The sequence below is a fragment of the Cnephaeus nilssonii genome, assembly GCF_951640355.1.
Source record: "Cnephaeus nilssonii genome assembly, chromosome: 7".
Taxonomy (NCBI): domain Eukaryota; kingdom Metazoa; phylum Chordata; class Mammalia; order Chiroptera; family Vespertilionidae; genus Cnephaeus; species Cnephaeus nilssonii.
Window position 1 is genome coordinate 20,156,663 of NC_137078.1, and position 21,571 is coordinate 20,178,233.

General features: G+C 39.5%; 1 protein-coding gene across 2 annotated transcripts in view; it reads left to right on the plus strand.

Annotated features, from left to right (window-relative positions):
- Window positions 1-8,276, plus strand: part of TMEM170B (transmembrane protein 170B) — a 39,105-nt gene extending 30,829 nt beyond the window's left edge. The window contains exon 2 of one of the 2 annotated variants that reach the window (XM_079776586.1): window positions 439-8,276. In XM_079776586.1, the coding sequence (XP_079632712.1) occupies window positions 439-569 (131 nt within the window). In that variant the 3' untranslated portion in view covers window positions 570-8,276. The remainder of the gene's footprint in view (window positions 1-438) is intronic. The other variant, XM_079776585.1, reaches the window with a different exon arrangement.
- The last annotated feature ends 13,295 nt before the right edge of the window (window positions 8,277-21,571 follow it).

The window sequence follows — 21,571 nt, forward strand, 5'->3', positions numbered from 1 at the left end:
ATTAAATTGAATAATTTAGAATTTACATTAAATTGTGTAGTTTTGTATTATCATTTATAATTATCAATGTATTATTATCTATATTTATAAAATGCTGATGAATTATGGCCAGTTCAATGCCCAGATGAGAGATTATGTACAATAATGAGTTATTTATTTTTATGAACATATTTTGTGTGAAGCAACATGTAGCATAAATATGTATTTTGTGTTGAATAGAAAAGCCTGTTTTTAAGTTAAGTGGGTAAATGTGGTATGATAAAGTGTAACTTTTACCAATCACATGGAAATTCCTTCATAGAAAATTTATAAAATGAGAATGATCAATGACTAACTCAGTTTTGATTAAATGAAAAGACATCTTAAGTTAAAGCCATGCAGTGTGCTCTAAAATGAATGAATGTGGCCTTTTGTTTCTCTCCCTCCTGTCTCATCCAGGTGCAGCAGTAGCAGGCATTTACCGAGTAGCAGGGAAGAACATGGCCCCTTTGGAAGCCCTGGTGTGGGGCGTAGGACAGACTGTACTGACATTGATCATCTCCTTTTCAAGGATCCTCGCCACACTTTGAGGTTTCTGTGGAAATGTCTGACCTTACATAAGGAAACAGATGTACAGATTCTCTGAAAATGGCATTGTTAGCAAGTGGGAATTAAATTATACAGGAATCCTGGAAGGAGCAGGTCCGAGCATAAGGCCTAGAGCTGTGTGGAAAGATTGCCCTCTGGTGTTCAAGTGATTGCACTACCGCACTGCACCTTACGTGCCTCCATCCCAGGCAAGGCGAATTACACTATGAGAAGCTACAAGAAAAGGCACCTTGTTTAGCTGCCAATCAGGTTAACATTGGTGTTGAATCATTGTTTTTAACAGTGTTGTGTTTAAGTTACAGGGACATTTTGAAGAATTGATATATGTGCCAAACTCTCTTCTTTTTTTATAAATTGGTCATGTGACAGTTTGCAAGTGTAGATGTAGATGAGACAAGTGCTGTGAACATGTTTGACATGAATTCAGGTCACGTAGTGAGACTTTGTAACTCTAAATCCTGTGTGAGTGCCGAATACCGAATTGTTTACTAGGAGATAAATTATTTTATTTTTAATGTTGAACTTTTCTGGGATTTAGGGCTTTAATATGGTTAGGCATTATTGTTATTTAATTTATGTGGAAAATAATATTAATGGAAAACTAGCTAAACTCTTTTAAGGACTCAAAGTAGATCTATAGGGTGCATCCTTTTCATGCACATAAATAATACTTTCAGTAGTTTCCCTCATACATAAATGTTCTATTGATATGAATTAAAAAACTTTATGGGTAACACACATTGATTGTAGTTTGTGTCATAAAAATATTATTTGGAATTTTTCTTATAAATTTTGTTAGAAAACAAGTCTGAAGTGCATGTTGCATTCTTTGCCCCCTAAAGAAAGTTTTGCCCTGTGTCTCATGGAGAAAACATCTTCACAACTGTTCCTCAGTGGGGTTCTATGACTTGTTGCCTATGTCTTGATTTTTGACAAAGTGTAAGCAGTCTTTAATTCTGGAGTATTATCTATATTTAAAGAGTGGCCTAAATTAGGCTGTGAAAACAAAAAGCCTCATTTGTAGATAAGTAACAGTAAGTTATCTAGGAAGATTAATAAACTATCTTACTTTGGATATGTGGTAACAAAATTTCACTAAATAAAAATGGAGGAATTTAGTAAATCTGGCAGTCCTTCTCAGTATATTAAAACAGTACTGAAATACATTTGAGTGATTCATTTTAGTTGTTCAGTTCTTGATTTATGCTGTTATTTAAGTTTATTAGAATGTGATGGCATTTATTAGAAATGAAAAAGTCCTTAGTATAAAATATTTTAAGAGATTTTTGCAACATATACTTGTTTTTAAGACTACAGGAAGTAAGGGAAACAGAACCTGCTTGAACTTCTCTTCTACTGTCATTTTTTAAAACCAGGTACAATTATAACTGTTCTCACTCCAAGGAGAGCCATTGTAGAGAATGCGAAGTGAAGGGCAGTGCAGAAAAACAGTCTGTGTGCTGCAGCCTCACAGCTTTAGAACCTGGCTGGGAAACAAGTAGGTTTCTATTAGGTCGCATTCAAATTGAAGGCCTTTGCTACACAGGCCACTTTTTCTTCACCAAAAAAACAGTGAGGAGTTGGTGGGGGAGGGGGAGCTACTTTTACCAGTAGGAAAGCCAATTTGGGGGATTTTCTAATTCTGTGGCTTGGAAATATTTTTAAAAAACAACAATTAGCATCAATGCACTTAGAGATCTTTGAAGTAAATCTTAAAATTGATTTTAAATATGTATAACCCTGAAATTAATTTCATTTGTTCTTTATATTTTTGATGTTTTCCAAATTAAATTTAGGCATAAGTTTTCCAAATCAATTTGATTTCTCCTTTTCTGTTAGTCTTGAATTGATTGTTCTTTCTTTACTTTGGCTATTCTGTCAATAATTTAAAGTGTTTGTATTCTTTGAGAGGAATTACCAATAACATATTGAAGATGTACAGAATGAAAATTTTTAACATATGGTTATGTTGTGATTTAAGAAAGTTATCATGGTGAGGTAATATGGAACATATGGTTCAGAATCAAAAATTAACCGGAAAATAACTTGGTACATAAATATATGAATGCGTGGACCAAAGAGATTTAAACTCCCGTTTTTACTCTTAGAATGGAAGTATAATTTGATTATTAATAATTAGTTTGTAGAGTGTCCTAATCTCATTATCAAGTTGCTTTATATTATGAAGTGTGTGTGTGTGTGTGTGTGTGTGTGTGTGTGTGTGTGTGTGTACTCTTAACTTGTAGGGGAATTTTTGTTTTGTTTTTTGCTGTTTTCAGCTCTTTCCATTGGGATTTTGTGCAACTGTCACTCTTTTGATGTTTTGAAATATAGTTGAATGGTGTGCATTGATGAAATTGTCTTAATAGATATTTCTGTGTTGAGATTTTTTAAAAGTGGTTTTCCTACAGATACAAGAAACCTGTAATGATATCTATCCACATACACCTCTATATCATATATACGCCCACACAAAGCTGCCATGTATGAACGCAGTCTAGCTGGAAAGCTCCTGTTCCGGGAACACATCCATGCTCTAGTGGAGAGTTTGTTCAGCTGAATGATCTTTTAAATGGGCTTGAGGACATTTGAGATTTTTTAATTTGGGGATATTTTTCTTGGTTTAATAGTGCTGGAGACCCTTGTTTTTGATATGACAAAAGCTCTTATTGATGTATTTGCGTTACACCTCCTTAAAATGTGTATGTGATTTAGCGGTAAACTCTCTTTGATTAAAGCAGGAAGGACAGAGGAAAGCATCTGCAGTTTATACATCTTTCTTTTTAATGTGTAGTAAAGTATTGCTGACAATGAAATCAGTTCCCCAAAGAAGAGACTCCTATATGCCCAAACTAGTTATTATTTAACATCCTGGTTAGAAATGCCCATAGGCCAGAGTTTAGTCAGGGGACCTCATCTATACTATAAATAACGCTGAAAACCTTTAAATGAAGGAGGCACAAATAATCTGCCCATAGGATGATTCCGTGGGTTGTCTAGAATAAGGAAAGTCCTAAATGATGGCTATATTCAGTGTTTGCATTTAATTATTCTTACTGTAGATCTCAGTGTTTACCAAACAGTGTTACAGTTTATTACCCAATGTACTAAGTAACAAACTAAGTGTTTGCAGCATTTAGTATTTCCACTCCCCTAAAAAATGTAAGGGTTTAATTTTGCTTTAAGTGAGAAATAAAGAAATGAGCTGCCCTGTATATCATGTATTTGTGATGTAAGGAACAGGATAATTTAAAATCAAAGAACATTGTTGGAAAAAGTCTTTAGAGAACTTTAATTAAGGTGAGGAGAGTGGGGCTGACATGTTAACATGCCCAAGCAGACACACACCAACTAATTCAATTGTTTAAATATTTTTGATGGACCTACTATGTATGTACAAAGCTGTATGGAGTATTTTCTATAGGAAGTACAAGGATGACCAAGATAGGATTCCTGCCCTTGAGTTCACCAAAAGCTAGCAAGATGGTTTTAAATCCTAAAAAGACCAGAACAACATTTTGCTTCCTGATTCTAGTTGAGAGTTCAAGTCTTTCTCTCGACCCCATCACCCCAAATTCTGATTTTCCCAGTTTATCCACAAAATGGAGTTTCAGTAACTGAGTTACCATCACTGTGACAGAGTGATGAGAATACTAGACTGTAAGCCAGAGACATAAATGTGAACCCAGGCCTGTTGCTTGTCGACTTTTTGGTCATGAATGGCAAAGCAGTAAATGTTCGACAGTAAATGATAGTCAGTCAGTAGAATTTTTTAAATTACATTTTGCAGTGCTATTTAATAATGTTGTTTTATAAAATACATTTGTTTTCTTTCATTTCCACATTTTGTCTACATGTTTTTTAAAAAGGAAAATTAAAATAACCATTACAATCTTGCTTCCTTTACCTCCTCTTGACCTCTTTATTTTTAAGATCAGCAGATACTTAACTAGGAGCATTTTTAGGGGTTGGTGGTGGTAGAAATGGCCAGAGCAAGCAGGATTAAATTACACATTGTGTTTATCACTGGTTAAGATAGAAAAAGGTAGAGGTAGCCAATATTTACTCCTTTACCTTATCCTGCTACTTTCCTTGAATTCATTCAACCAACATTCATTGAATCTCTACTACATGCAACTTACCATGTGTTTACGGGATGAAGTGTCTCCTCTTCTGCCCCATGGGTGTTGGCCTCACAGTGCAGTGCAAATTCTATAGGGAAACAAAAGAGTGTCTACCAAGTCCTTCCTTCATGGACCAAGGTGCTTCAGCTACTGTTTATTTGCTTTTACTTAAAAAGAAATAGTGTTATTTTACATTTATGTCCATTTTATAATTCAAGAAGTAACAAGATGCTACGAGTATTTTCTCAAACTATTTCACTTTTGCTATTACAATTTTTTCTCTCAGAAAATCTTAATCGGAACCTCTTCAAAGAGTTGTTATTTGTTTTTAAGATATGAAGAATGCAGAAAGTTGGTGAAGAAATTCAACTAGGCTTAGATTGCAGAGAAGTTTGGCAATACTTGAGTAACGGGGTAAATTGCTGTTTCTTTTCATAATCAAAGTGAGACTCTCAGTGGTTAACATTGACTACTGATCGATTTTAATTTCCCTCAAGGGTCATTCCTTTTTGTAACATCTTAGAGCAGGCGTCCTCAAACTACGGCCGAGGGCCACATGCGGGTGTTTTTGCCGTTTTGTTTTTTTACTTCAAAATAAGATATGTGCAGTGTGCATAGGAATTTGTTCATAGTTTTTTTAAAACTATAGTCCGGCCCTCCAACCGTCTGAGGGACAGTGAACTGGCCCCCTGTTTAAAAAGTTTGAGGACCCCTGTCTTAGAGAGGGACTCTCCAGGATAAAAAGGACATTACTTAGTTAAAAATGATGAAAAATTTTAAACATGTGGTAGCATTTTGTAGCAGAGGGAAGTTTAAAGATAGGAAGACACATTGGAGGGGTGACACACAGAACAAAGGCATATCATGAATACTCAACGTTCTGTGAACAATTCCCCCTTGTGTTAAGAATATAAACTACACTGTATGCATATGTGTCCTGCATGTTTCCAGAATGTGGGGTTTGTTTACCTGTGAGACAACTTCCACAAAGCTTTGAAATCATTATTACTTGTGTGTGTGTGTGGTGCTGGTAGGTTTGCCCTTCTAACTTAAGGATCTCTGTTCAGTGTAGGAATACAGTGCTTTTGGGGTTGCTGAATAAATTATCTAAAAATGTATCTGAATTTGTTTTAGAGGAAGTAGTGCTTAATATATAAAGTATTTTCAGTAAATGTGGAGATGTACCAGTTAATACTTTATTAAATTAGTGGAAACACCCAAATTTCTGAGTGAACTGAACTGTGAACTGTAACCACCTCCTCCCCTGTGTTTAGAGAACTCCTCTTCACATTCTTTACATTCATTGCATATATGTTGAAGCTGTTTATCATAATCCTTTCTTGATTTGAGAACCAATTTAGCAATTTCTTAAAAATATCCTCCCTCCACACAACTGTCATATGTTGTGGTTTAAACATATGTACAGTTTGTTAATAGAATGAGAAGTGCTGGTTTTGAAGAGAATGTGCTAGATACTAAGGAGACAAATAGATACTAAGGAGAGTCAAGAGAGCATGAAACGTTAACATATTTTTTTAGATTCTATAGTGCACCCATATGCATTTTCCTTCAATGGTAACATGACTGCCCCCCTTTTAGGAATGCATTTAGATATGTAACTAAAACTGGAAAGCAGTGTAATATAAATATATAGAAAGAGGAGCTGTAATGCATAATTACCATAACAAGAACACCTTTGCTCCAAAATGGTTATATATTGGCAAATTCTAAAAAGCATCATTTTTTAGAGCCTTGTATAAATGAATGTTAAATTGATAGTATTACTGATGATGAAAAGTTTTCTTTGTTTTTAAATTAGTGTATTTGCACAGCATCACTAAGTATATTTGGGCAGGAACATTTTAAAGTTTTCTCCATAGAAAGAAAAATAGAGGCACTTGTTTGAATAATAATAAGAATGATTTACTTTGAATATTGGATGAGTTGATAGTGTAATTGTTGACACTTTCTTAGTATTTGTGATATTGGATGCATTTACGATGGAGGAATTTTTGTATATTCTAGCGTTCTACACACACACACACACACACACACGCACACAAGCTCTACACATTTAGATGAACAATATGAAATTCCACAGTATATTTCATTTTAGTCTTATAACTTGGTAAAATTCATATGATTCTACCATAAAGTATTAACTCCTGATTCTAGTCATTCTATGATGAGAGAATCGATTTCATCTTGAAGTTAACCAACTAAAATGTATTTATTTAAAGATCAAAAATATAGTTTACCTGATAGGTATTAAAAGACTCTCTTTCAAATTGTGTTAACTCTCACAGACTACTGATGAATCGTTTAGTAAACCACAGTACCATTTTTAAGGCTAAATGATGTCTCAGTGCCTTGGAAATTAAGATGCTTTTTCAAAGTGAATCCAGTGAGATTCAGGATTGGTACACCTGTTAATGGGGATTCAGCGTTAAGGACAGTGTAATGGAATCACCTGTGGTTTAATAAGTCAGTTATTTTGCTATTGACGATGACAGATGATGACTTTCATTACATTTTCATGATGTGGTATTTGTCTCTCTTTTTTAAAAAGTAAGTTTGAAATGGGGAAAAATGTAGTCAAGACAAAAGTGGTATTTTAAAATTTAATTTTGTTGTAAACTAGAGATTCTAGTATAAACAGTGTTAGTTTTATATTGTAGTACAAGGGCGGACATTTTATGTAACCTTTAGAAATATGTTTACCATCAGGGATTTATTTTTGCTATCCAAATACTTAATGTACTGTGAAGCTTAAAGACAGGAGGAATAAATGCTGGAGGGGTAATGCACAAAAACAAAGGCATATCTGATGAAGTACCCTATGTTATGTGAACACAATTTCCCCTTCTGTTAAGACTATAAACTACACTGTATGAGTATATGTACTGCATGTTTACATAATACAGCTTAATTTTGAAGGATTATTTTAAAAAAACTATGTTTATGTATAATACCTAACAGTCTGTAAATATTGTATACTATTGATTTTTAATTTTCTATAAGCAATTTTTTAATTTCCCAATTCATGTACAAATCTCATTGTATATATAGCATAATTTCTTGGAGAACACAAATTTTGCGGTGAATTTTAATTATTTTAACTGTGGTAAGCATCAGGTTAGCCTTAGCGATGTTGATTTTTGTTTTAAATTATTTTTACCGCTCATTTTCTTCAAAGGGCAGCAATAAACATATGCAAATTCTTTTTGGTTATAGACAGTTGGTCTACAAAGACGAGATCTAGGTTCCAATTCCTGGCTTTAAAAAACAGATGCACAATTAATATCATCCACTGTTTAATCACAGGACCATTTCTGAGGTCCATGTTTGTTTCTCCTCTTTGTAACATACAGGGTGATTCTACTGATACACACAAAACAACTGTTAAAAGTGAATCCAGCACTTAAATGTCATAACACAGAATTTATTGGATTAAAAATTTGTAATATACAGTATTTTAATAAAGTTTCTGTATTCTATTTCATGCACTTATATATAAATAAATCTGTCTTTAAAAGCTTTATGGGATGTGTGATTCTTGATAACATCTTTTCAGTTCATTCTCTATAAACTCCAATGTTCTCACCCTTTTGTCAGTTTTTCTGGGGCAGTTTTACATAGGGCTTTTGGGGGTAGTGCTGAAATGTAATTATGAAATCTGAAAAACACACTTGGCCTAGTTTATAGTTTTACCTGGGACCAGTCCCAGGCAATATAAGCATTCACTTCTAAGAGTTATTGTTTTAAAAAGCATACTATCGCCCTAGCCAGTTTGGCTCAATGGATAGAGTGTCAGCCCTCAGACTAAAGGGTCCCGGGTTCGATTCTGGTTCAGGGCACATACCTTGGTTGCAGGTTCCCTAGCCCTGGTCAAGGTGCGTATAGGAGGCAACAAATCAATGTGTCTCATATCGATGTTTCTCTCTGTCTCTCCCTCTCCCTCTCCCTCCCACTCTCTCTAAAAATTAATTGGAAAAATATCCTCGGGTGAGGATTAACAAAAAATAAAATAATTAAAAAGCCTACTATCACTTTCAATAATAAATGACTACCATTTTTCAAGTGCTTATGTTAGACACTGTAATCCTTCAGGTTAAGTGTTTTATCCCTACTTTACAGGTGGAGAATTGGAGGTTCAGAGAAGATGAAAACTTCTCAAGGTCACATAGGCAATAATGCTTAGTTGAGGTTTTCTTACTCTTACCTGTGTTTTTCCCCACTATGCTATATGAGGGATTTCTACAGAGTATTCTGGGAACTCTTACCTGTAATGAGATAAAGTCTCATTATTGAAGAGGAGATGGAGTTACGGGGATTTGAAAATGATTAACTCAGGATTTGTATTGTCAAATTTATGCATAGTTTAAATTTTTGTTAGGGATTTCTAAGAGATGATACTAAGTACTCAATGAGGCTCAGCTGTTCTGTCTGAGAAAAGAGTGGGGCTGACTGTAAGTGGTACAGCCTTGCTGGAATAAAGACTAGCTTAACTTTTAAAACTGGGCAGGCAAAATGGAAGTGAATGTTTCTTCATATATATTGACAGTTTATGTAACTACTAAATTGAAATGTATTTCCTTTTTTTCTAGGTAACTGTTTCAACCATAGAATTACAAAATTATTAAACATATTTTCTTCCCGACTATGAGTCTGAAAAAGTTCTTAAACAAAATATAAATCTTGAGATTAAAAAATAAATTTTCTATTTTGATTCTACCACCTTTGGCTCTTGAAGTAATATTTTTGTAATAGGTAATCTATCTGGGTATTTTGACATTTACTGAGCATTGAAAAAATGCATCTGATTCCAGATTTAGTGCCATCTATGTAGACAAGACCAGTATGAAAGGTAATCTAGAAGAAAGATGCTCAGATTTCACACTGAGCTTTATGATGCAGAATGAGTCCTGGTCATACTTACTGAATATATACTTATGTTATCTCTGTTTAACTCAGTTGAACTGTTAATTCATAAAATGGTACTATATAATAAAAGCCTAATATGCTAAATGTCTGGTCATCTGGTCATCTGTTCAACCAATCAAAGTGTAATATGCTAATGATATGCTAAGGCTGCTCAACCACTCACTATGACGTGCACTGACCACCAGGGGGCAGACAGTTGACCAGTCACTATGACGGGCACTGACCACCAGGGGGCAGACGCTCTGACTGGTAGGTTAGCTTGCTGCTGGGGTCCTGCTGATTGGGACTGAATGAGACAGGCTGGACATGCCCTGGAGCCCTCCCACATTCCCTCCCCAGCTGGCCAACCTCCTGCATCCCTCCATGGCCCCAATCGTGCACTTGTGGGGTCCCTTAGCCTGGCCTGCACCCTCTCGCAATCCGGGACTCCTCGGGGGATGTCAGAGAGCTGGTTTCTGCCTGATCCCACAGGCCAGGCCAAGGGACCCCACTAGTGCACAAATTCGTGCACTGGGTCTCTAATTAGGATATAAAGAAAAGTAAACAGGACCTCTGGCAATTCTCTGAGGAGTAGAATTTGGGTTCACCTCCAGCTTCCAAAGGAACTTGAACAGAAGAATCCATCCCATTCCACTGTTTCTATTTATCTCCCCTTAATTTTCCATTGAATTTTTTGTCATCACACATTTTTCTTTTGCCCAATTTTATGAATATTCAGGCTTAGACTGTTTTTGCAAAATAGAATTGCATCAAGTGATTTTCTTGCAAAGCAATAGTTTCATCACTAGATGGTGCAGTGGTTCTATTTATTTTCCCTCCTTTTTTTTTTTTTTGTCTTGGACACTTACCTAAGAACCCATATTAACTTAGTCTGTACTTTTGTCCATTCTTACCTAAGATTAACTTTTAATGGGACAACATCATTTGTACTTCATACTCATAGGTTGTATCTAGTGTTATCTTTTTCCAATAAATGTACTCGAGAAAATTAAGAGAAAAGTCAAGAGTGTCTACATGTTATCACTAACAAATTTAACTTTCTTCAAAGAGTGTTAAAATATGGTGTTTAAGGTTTATTTACAAATCAGAAAATTACATTAATTTTGATAAGTTATTAATCTGGATCTTGATTTGTGTGTTTTTCTTAATTCTGTCATTCTAACTCTTAATGCATAATGGTTTTTTTTTAATCTAATTTAATAGTTTATACTTTAGTGACATTTAGTTACATAGTTGGTCAACTGGTTGGGACCAAAGGGAATACACCAACATAACACAATCCTTGTATTGTGAGACTTGGGTTTAAGTTCTTGCTCTGCCATTTAATGTTTGAACTCGGCCAAGTTACTTTACTCCCATGATCGTCAGTTTTCCTCATTTGTACAAAGGGACAATGTATCCTGTTGCATACAGTGGGTGCTCAGCAAATCCTCTACTTTATCCCATTGGCCTCTTCTTCTTGTGCATGTGTGTACACAGAAGGATGGCGTAGTTCTGGATTTTGCTATAAGTTTTGGTTGAGTCTATTTCAAAGTCAGCCGGATTCCATTTCCGCGCAGGTCACAGTGCATTTTCAGAGAGGACAGTTTCAGGTTTAAACTGTCCATTGAATTGTATGCTGCGCTGGCAGCAGAGTCTGCGGAGGGATTTTTTTACAAACAGACCTCAGTGGAACAGAGCCTGGCTAGAAAACAGAATGAACAAACTTGCTCAGCTAGCAAATTCCTTGCATTCTCTAACCCTAATATGTACAAAAGGAGGAAGCCAAAGCAGCCAACATAAATTAAATCCCCCAAAAGATGGTCATGACTCCCTGTCAGCTGTGCACAGTCCCCAACCAGCTCAGATCCTGTTGCAAGTGGGCTTCTAAACTTTGTTTATTGCTCCGCAGAAACAGCCTATGTTTCACACTTAAAGATGTGTTGCTGCTCTTTTCAGCTCCAGAGTTTTTGACCTTAAAAGCACACATCTCACTCCACATCATGGTCTGTGGCAGCCATGGAGACAGACATGCCCGTAGACTCTAGGTCTTAAAGAAAGCAGGACTGAGCTTAAGAGATTAGAGACGAGGACCAGATTTTCATACAACATCTCTCCTGTTCCTTTGCTTATTTTTTGTGGTAATAGGTGTAGGTGGGTGACTTTAAGATAAAAGAAGACATGTGTTATCTCTGATGTGGAAAATAGGAGACGGTAGAGATGGCTGGGAGATGAAGGGCTGAGGGAACAACAATTATAAGAGAGTTCAGATTTGAAAGTCCCGCGTTTGTTCACTGAGTGGGGAAGGGGTCAGACCTGGGTCTTCTCCCTGGTTCTGACCCCCTGCACATGAGACCTCATATGTCAATTTCTTCTGTAATAAACATGCAAAAGGATTGGCTCTTTTGTCTTCTCTTAAATGTAGACTGAAACTTTTAATGGGACAACATCAATATAGGTCTGTTATGTTTGTACTTTCCTGGGCCAGGGCCAGTGTGGCATCAGGAACTTGACATTTGCCAAACCCACTGTTGCCTTCAGATTTCTTGCTTGAGCTTATTTAACTTTTGCAAGATGAATGAAAGGGATGAGAATTTCAAATCTCAACCAAAACTTCTGGGTTTTTAAAATTAGTATCTTTAGGAAATACGCAAAGCCTGTATAGGGTCATGCTTGAAACAATGTTGATATTGAACTTTTACTCTCAAACCATTTTCACATCTATTGTCTCATTTTATCCTCACAATTTGTACTTGTTTGGGGGAAAGATGTCCATGTTTTTCCCTTTAAAATCAAAGCCACTTACCTGCTAACCACAGGTCTTTTATGAGACCTGGGCAGCTGTTTGGACAAATGTGAACAATTAAAAACAGACCTAAAATAGACTCATCAGCCCAGAGCCTGGACCCAGGTAGTCTCCAGAAGCCTGAAGAGATCTCCTTGGGAACTGGTCGCTTCCTGGGTAACCCATGATCAGCTGATCCTCCTGCCATTGTGCTTCGACTTAAGACTTCTTATGAAAGGACACAGGAAGGCCGAGATGTGTTCACATGCGATCTTATTGGGCAGTTAACCTGTTTTCTCCGATCAGGAATATTTTCCTTGTGATGGATGCCTTCAGTCCTAAGAATTACATGCCAGTGCTGACAGAATGCTCATGTCAATGGGAGTGCCACCATATTTAATTAAGGTTTTTCAAGATTTAGCTTAATTCAGCAGATTATTTCTTTCATAAATAAAACAGCATGATTTTCAGAGACTCTTCTTTTACCTTAACTGGTTTAATGTACACCACTAATTATCTGGACAGGAAAAGTTGCCAAGTCAAAGAAAACATTTCAGTGTTCCTGGACATAGAAATGGGAAGCGGTGTTTTAGAGACGTCCGCAGACTCGGGCCTGCAGTATGTCAGCAGCAGGTTTGTCGGCCATGATGGAAAAAATGAACAACCGGCTGATTAACCTCAGAATCAGGATCAAGTTAAAACACATCCACCCATGACATCAGAACTCTGTTTGCGGGATCTGAAACTGTATTGGGGAAACTTTTAAAAGCTTGAACTGAAATTTAGATTACAATAGTGCCCATAAATAAAGACGAGGCCAACATGGGTCAAGCCCTCCACAATGGAAGAAACAAAAGGCGGATAACAAATTGGTGAATAACCCCTCAAGAATTTTTGCCTGACATTGAAATTTGTGTCGCCTTATAAATTCCCTTTTTAGTTTAAAGCACTTTTTTTTCTGTATATATAAGCTTTGTCTTCACTCACCATATCTGGAAGGGGGTAGAGGTGGTCAAGTGCCAAAGGATTTCTTTGCATGCAGAGTAGATGAAGAATTAAGATGGATCAAGTAGACTTGGATTGTTCTCAAAAGAACACTCCAAAAACTTAACAAAATAAGCCCTTGAAATAGGCTTTGTTATGAAAGCAGGGCTTTTTTTCATACGCTAAAATGAGGACAATCAAGCTAAAAATAACTAAAAATTATTATTTTTCTTAAATATCCATGCAGTGTCTTTAATATGGGAAAATATCCGCTGTTAACTTGAGAAGTGTATCAAATCATTTGGTAGGGTTCCAGGTTTGTGATGTACACCTCAAGGAATTCTATGGTTATCTTGGCTGTTACTAACCCAGACTGGACTCATTCTTTGGTCCAAAGCTACCCATAACTATGGCTTTTAACACAGTGATAAATTTGCTAAAAGTAAGGCCTAATCACTGTAAAATTTCCTAATCTTAGCACTTTTTAAGCCACAACGAAACAGGGGTTAGACTAAATGTAAGTAGCATTTATAAAGTGTGTTCTGAAGATCACCAATTGGGAGAGGCTTTTGAGAAAAAAAATTCTCTGAATAAATAATTTTGAAAAAACTTGCCTTCTATATTTCTGTCTTAGAGAGTCACAATCCACACAAGCATATCGAAGACTTTGAAAAGCTTTGAGTTAAGAATCCTAATTGTCCTGGCCAGTGTAACTCGGTTGAACATCGTCTGGTGCACCAAAAGGCTGCCAGTTCAATTCCGGGTCAGGGCACATGCCCCAGTTTCGTGTAGGAGGCAGCCAATTGAAACACATCGGTGTTTTCTTCTCCCTCTCCCTCTCCCTCTCCCTCTCCCCCCCCCCTCTCCCTCCTCCTCCCCCTCTCCCTCTCCCTTCCCCTCTCCCTCCCCCTCTCCCTCTCCCTTCCCCTCTCCCTCCCCCTCTCCCTCTCCCTTCCCCTCTCCCTCCCCCTCCCCCTCTCCCTCTCCCTCTCCTTCTCCCTCCCCCTCCCCCTCTCCCTCCCCTCCCCCTCCCCCTCCCCCTCTCCCTCCCCCTCCCCCTCTCCCTCTCCCTCTCCCTTTAAAAATAAAAAGTATTTTTGAAAAAGAACCCTAATTGACTTAGTTTAATGGCCATGAATTCTCATAAAATGTGTACAGTATATAGTAATATGAGAAATCTTGCTGGCTAATCCTGTTGTCCCTGGAAAGCATTTCCAAGCATATTTTCAAGTTCTTCCCAGTGTCCCCATCCCAAAGACCTCTGGATTATCCCACTGAGCCTGAACCAAGGTTTTAATACCTCAGGTTTAAGTTTTTAATTCCTCTCTAGCCTGCAGTGTATGCTGACCTTCTCCCACCCTGTGATGTCACGTTTGGCAGATCTATGCCAGGCACTTCCGAACTTGCATGTCCTCCTGGGGCTTCCCGAACCCACTTCCCCTGAGGGCAATCACTGTTCCTGGCCCAGGCTCAAGTTGGTCATATTCAATGGGACCCTCATGTAACATCCAAGGTAGCATCTGGCAAATACCAAATGAGAGCTGCAGACTAAATGTCACAGCATTTTAGCAAAGGGAGAGGCCCCTGGGGGCTGGGAAGGTCAGGGACAGCTGCACGGGGACTTGGCAATAGGACAGGCCTTGGAGGTTATTACTAAAGGCAGAAGTGGTGGCCTATCTGGACAAGGAAAGTGACAGACGACGATACTTCAGGCTGGAGAACAACAGAAACCCAGGTCGGGGATGGGGGTACGCCATGTGAGTCAGACAGGCGAGGCTGAAGGGGGAGACAGGGAAAGGTAGGACTAAAAGGTAAATGGACACCAGATGTGAGAGCCCTGCCCAGGCATAGAAACTTGAATTTTATTCTCTAGGCAGAGGAAACCCACTGAAAGGGAAGTCCACTTCCATCTGAAATTAGAGGAAAAGCAGGTGATGGGGTGCTGTCACCTGCTCACATCGTTTTAGTGTCTGCTTCCTGGTATTAGCAGAGAGAACAGGAGCTCTAGGTCAGATCCCTTATGATAACCCACCTACCCACCTTTGCCACTTATTACTGCCACTTATTTTATGATCTTGAGAAAGTTTTTTTAAAAATATATTTTATTGATTTTTTACAGAGAGGAAGAGAGAGGGATAGAGAGTTAGAAACATCCATGAGAGAGAAACATCGATCAGCTGCCTCTTGCACACCCCCTACTGTGGATGTGCCCGCAACAAGGTACATGCCCTTGACCAGAATCAAACCTGGGATCCTTGAGTCCGCAGGCCGACGCTCTATCCACTGAGCCAAACCGGTTTCGGCTTGAGAAAGTTTCTTAATCTCACAGAAGCTCGGTTTCCTCATGTATGAAATGATTTTCAAAGCCATCTTGTCAGGTTGTTGTAAGGCTTAAACATGTAAACAGCCTGTGCTGTGGGAATGAGACGTGGCTACAGACATACTACTAAAGCCGGCGCTGGGATCATTCTGACCTGCAATACACGCAACACAGTTTTCCTGGGACATTGACGGGGCCGGAGGGGCGGGGGGTGCGGGGTGCGCACCACCTGGCCATCCGCTTGCCCTTGGCAGGACCCCTGAGCCCACACAGCCCTAATTGCCCACAACAGAGAGAATCATGCTGCTAATGCATTTTTCCTTATTCACTTGAGTTGCTGTTTTTGGTTGCTATTGAGTGCTTATCTCACTGTTTTCTTCATTAGCATTGGTGTTAGCTGTCAGCAGACAGAAGCGGCCACCTGGGCTGGCTCTGGTGGACTGACTTCTTGAAACCCAACCTGCCCCATTACCTCCCCTGCAAAGAGGCCTTCAGGGTGAGGTGAAACCAACTGACCCCAACCTGGCAGGTTTTGCCTGGAGCTGGAAAACTAAAGTTCCCTTTGTAGCGTCTCCCTTTCTTCTTTTAAAGCCTGTTAGTTGGGGAAGGGAATGCCTGAAGGGAATCCACTGCAAAATCTCTTATCTGGACACTACTTGGTGCCCAAGGCATGGCAAATAAGTAAAAATAAATCCTTATATGTGAGCATTTATTTTCAACTATAAGACTCTTAGCAAGTAGTTCTCACTAGCCCCAAATTTATTGATGTCTTTCGATTTTCTGTTTTTCTCCTTACCCTATTGCTACCTGTTAGGATCTTTAATTTACCTCCTCCCCTCAGTCCAGACGCTCCAAAATGAAGGCCTCATCTCACTTGATCACGTGTCCAGGTGGTTCCTTGTCTCTCACTCTGCTTCTGCACAGCCCGCCTCCCCACAGGCACAGCGCCCACCTCACAGCTACTCCAGATGCACCTGAACTCTGAACTTCATTCCTGGGGAAAGACTCCCCAGTCATAGGACAAAAGCCAGTGGAGAAGGAGGCAAAGGAGAGAGAAAAGGGGAAGGAAGAGCGAGAGAGAGAGAGAGAGAGAGAGAGAGAGAGAGAGAGAGAGAGAGAGACTGATTGTTGTGGCTAAGTCTCAAGGAGAGAAAATAGCCTCCAGAAGGTCACCCAGGGTTTGGGAGGGGGAATGACCTGAAAGGACATCTCTTCTAAGGACACGGTGGGTGGTTGAGAATAAGATTGAGTGTGGCTGAAGGTAAGGGGGTATAATCTTCATATTATTATGAAACTAGAGGCCTGATGCACAAAATTTGTGCATGGGTAGGGTCCCTAGGCAATCAGGGCTGATCTGTGGGGCGACTGGCAGGGTGATGAGGGAGCCCCTCACTGGCACCCTCCTTGGCTGGCCTGGGGCCTGTGGGCTGAGGGCACCTCCTGCATTGAGCATCTGCCCCCTGGTTGTCAGTTCTTATCATAGCGACGAGTCATTCTGCGGTTCAGTTGATTTGCATATTAGGCTTTTATTATGTAGGGTTACATCTATCTATCATCTATCTATCTATCTATCTATCTATCTATCTATCTATCTATCTATCATCTATCATCTAATCTCTCCCCTTCCCTTTATGATAGATCCTCCCTTCCCCCAACTGATGGATGGAGTATGACGTAAACTCCACCTGCAGCACGGACATTCCTGAGCACCTAACTAGGCACCTTATATGGACTGTACATTGAACCACCAATCAGCACCTGCCAAATACCCTAAGCCCCTGATTCCTAAGTCCCTAGGTGCCTAATCATGTGCCTTATATGAAACCACCAATCAGCACGTGCTGAGTGCCCTAAGCCCGTCCCTTCCTTTTCCTCCCCTCAAAAGGCGTGTTCACCCCGGCACGTGTGTTCTTTCTCCTTTGGAAGGCAGCCCGGCAGGGTCTTCTCCTCCAATAAAGCCTGTGTCCTGGTCTCCTGGTCTCCGGCCCTCTGTCTCATCTTTCACTTTAAGAAGTAAAACCATAGAGCCAGGATGGTTCTGTGCTTGGGTTAGTGATTCTTGCTCTTGGTTCCTGGTGTGACTATTAATTGTGTGCATCCTGGTCTTATGGAGACTGGGGTAATGTTCACAAAGAACATTTCTCATCCATGTTTTAATTCTTGTATGTCCCAGAAGCCCAAACCCTGCTAAAATTTTAAAGGCTGCATTTTACCTCTTCAACTTCCCTACTGATTAATTGCTTTTATAGTAAAATATCAGATCTTTCCAATCAACTTGATACCAGCAGGATATCCAGACTATCTGCCTGGATTTACAGCTAGGTCTTCAGAGGCTTTAGTGCTAGGCAATAAGCAAACTAAAAATAGCTACATCAATAAATAATTTATGGAGCAAATAATTTGTTCTTCATATAAATTGGTAGGAAGGTTCTCATGAATAATCTCCGCAGTGAGTAAGACATTTTTCTTTGTTTTATTAAAAACATTAAACAGCTTAAAGCTGCACTAAGACTTTTGGGATACATTATAGCTATAGTTAATGAACGGTAGATTAGATAACTATCACATCATTGTTAGATTTCTTGAACTTGATAACTTTACTGTGGTTATGTAAGAGAGCATCTTTATCTCAAGCAAACTCTGGTGCATTCAGGGGTAAAGGGGAATAATTCTATATAATAAAGAAGTAATATGCTAATTAGATCAAACAGCAGAACAAGTCCAGACGATCTTCCCTATGAAGCCAGGGTTGTGAGGGCCGACCGAGGCAGGCGGGGCTGTGAGGGCCAAGCCCCTTGCACAAATTTTGTGCATTGGGCCTCTAGTTGTATATAACCTACTCTCAAATAATTTAGGGGCAAACATATATATGAAGAGAGAGAGAGAGAGAGAGAGAGAGAGAGAGAGAGAGAGAGAGAGAGAGGTGAGAAAAATACATGTGGACCAACATTAAAATCTGAGTAAAGAGTATGTAAGAGTTATTTGTATTATTTTAGCAACTTTATGAAACTGAAGTGATCTCAAATAAGAAGTTTAAAATATGTGTTTATAATTCATATACCTATAGTATGTAATATATATATATATATATATATATATATATATATATAGTATATAATATAGCTATAGTATACAATATATCCTTGTTTTGAAATTAACCTTTAGATTGAGGTTGATATTTCCATGGAAAAGGCTGAGTCGGATGACTAGTTTCAGGTGCATTTGCAATCTGCAGCCTGTGTTGGGTGGCTGCTTCCCCACCAGGCATCTAGTAAATGCTGCAGCCTTGAGAGTGACAACCTGAGTTTCTCGCTGGGAGCTGAAGTTTGGTTTCCTGGTTTATTGAGCTACCTGATTATCATGGAGAGAGAACATGCAAGGGCTCCTGCCCAGGCTCTGCAAAAGGCAAGCTAAGGAGCTTAGCTGCAAATTGCCAAGGACAACCACTAGGTTATTTCTACACAAAAACTCCTGTGTCGGCAAGGCTTCAGAACCTTCCAGATTCACATCAGTGAGCTGATGTAAAGTCCTTTGACAAGTGAACAGCTCCTGCTCAGGAGCCTCTGCTCAGAGGGCTCAGGGTGGTGGTGGGGGTCGGACAATGAGTGACAGTAAGATGTGGAGATTCCTGTCCTGATTCTGTTCCTCCAAAGGCCTGAGACCTTCAGCAAATACCATCACTTCCATCTCAGCCTCTGGCTAGGTTACTGATCTTGGCCCCGCTCTAAAAACTTCAAGGACAGTGTTGTGCTAACAGGAAGCTCCTTATGGGAGGAGGTGATCCGAAGGGAATCAGGCTGAAAACAAACAGAACTCATCTTTTACTTTCACTGTCCCCAGGGCACCTCCACTTTCTACCATTAGCTCCTGGTCTCTCAAGTTTCATAATCTTACAAGGAATTCCCATGGGAACTGCTTTGGAACTGAAAGATATTCTCAAAACAAAAAGGGCAGGCTGCTTTTCACATTTAAATGGAAATATTTTAAATGGGGGGAAAACAAAGCCAAAACAACCCTCCTTGACCAGGAATAGAATCAACTTGAAAGTTTAATTGGATATGAGAAGAATTTGACATCTTGAGGACAAGGGTGAGCTGCAGGTACAATTGTAATGTACTAGTAGATGAGACTGCTCTTTAGGGACCCTACCTGCTCTCAGTGCCCTGGCCCTGGGGGCCCATGGATCTCAGTTTCCTGACCAGTGCACCCCCATCTAGGTCCACCCCTCAGTTTCCTGTTAGTGCTCTCGGTGCAGCCTGCTCTCTAGCCAGGTTTGGTAAAAAGGATGTGTTAATGAAAACATTATTCATGAGACTAGTAAAAGGATCCTAAGGCTGACTTTACTCCAGGGGGAGCTATCAGGATGTGTATGGGGACCACTGCAGTGGGGTTTTGTGTGGGGGAGAGAGATTGGGCTCATCTCTGAAACAACAAGGAAAAATGGGAATTTATACCCCAGGAACAGGGTGGGGCATCAGTGGCTGAAAAATTACTGAGTGGAAACATCAGGGTTGAGGGGGATTCTGGCTGAACCAATCAACAAGGTTCTTGTTGAAGTCAGGGCAGGATATCAGACACCACCAGGAGGATGGTGGAGAATGAGGACCTGGCCAGAAATCGAGGATGATCAGATACAGAGGACGGGGATTCTAAACCAACTTAGCAGGATTCTTGCTAAAGTTGGATAATGCAGAAACAAACCCAGAAGCCCAAAATCCAGTGCCTGGTTGAGAAGAGAATTCAGAAGAGCCTGGCTAGGGTTTGGTCAAAGACCAGTAATTGTTCACAGAGGGAATTATGTCATAGGGTTGAATCACAAGAATAAATTACTTCTGAAATGCTTTCATTCTGTAAGCTCTTTGGTAATAACTAAGACTCTCTCCTTGACCAGACTTTAGTCAGGGTCCTCTGAGCCCGCTTTTTGAATGGGCCTTGGAATGGGTCCCTGTCTTTGGTCTAGCCAACCTAGTCTTAGCAAAGAGTCCTGGCAAGTCAACTTAGCAAGAAGTCCCCATTCTTGATGTCCTCTCTTAGTAATAGTCCATTTCCTGAACCCCTTCACCCTGCTCCTTGGCTGTAAATCGCTACTTGCCCTTGCTGTGTTTAGAGTTGAGCCTGATCTCTCTCCCTTATTGCAGCAGTCTTGAATAAAGTCTTCATTACCAAGTCTCAGAGCAATTTTTTCCTTACCAGTACCCATTAGGTCCCAGGCCTTGTTTTATAGAGATAATAAGACTGGTCTTGGGCTGGATGAAAGCGCTATGGAGAGGGAGTGTGTTGTGGAAAGAAGTCGTGCAGACAAACAAAGGACAAGTTAAGGACTGTAACAGTAGTAGGAGTAAGAATCTGGAAGACAGAACAACTAACCCTGAGTACTTAACCTTGAGCTGTGTGTTCAAGAATAAGTAGAATTTTGCCAGGTAGAAAGAGACTCCAGGAAGAGAACTTTAAATAGGGACTTTCCATGTCTCAGCCCAAAGTAGTGATTCCGCTAGTAGGATGGTCAGGTAAGTGCAGTGTACCTACCAATGGCAATCAGATCGCTGGAGTCCCTGCCCCAAGGAAAACTCTCATTTTAATACCTAACATATAGAAGCACCCTGCCTTTGCTATTGTAAAGAGTTTTCTAAAAATGAACATTGGCCCTTTGGCTTTAAATGTCAAAGGAATGTTTCTCTCTATCTCTACAAATAAAATATTTATTTTGGTTCTTCTGATAAGACTAAAGGGGATGAATCGGGGAAGGAAGAGGAGGAAAGAGACCTTGGCTCCGGTGCCTGGAGAACAGCTCCCTGTGAGTAGAAAATGTTCCAGTCCTCCCTCCTAGGCAAGACCTGAAGCAAAGAA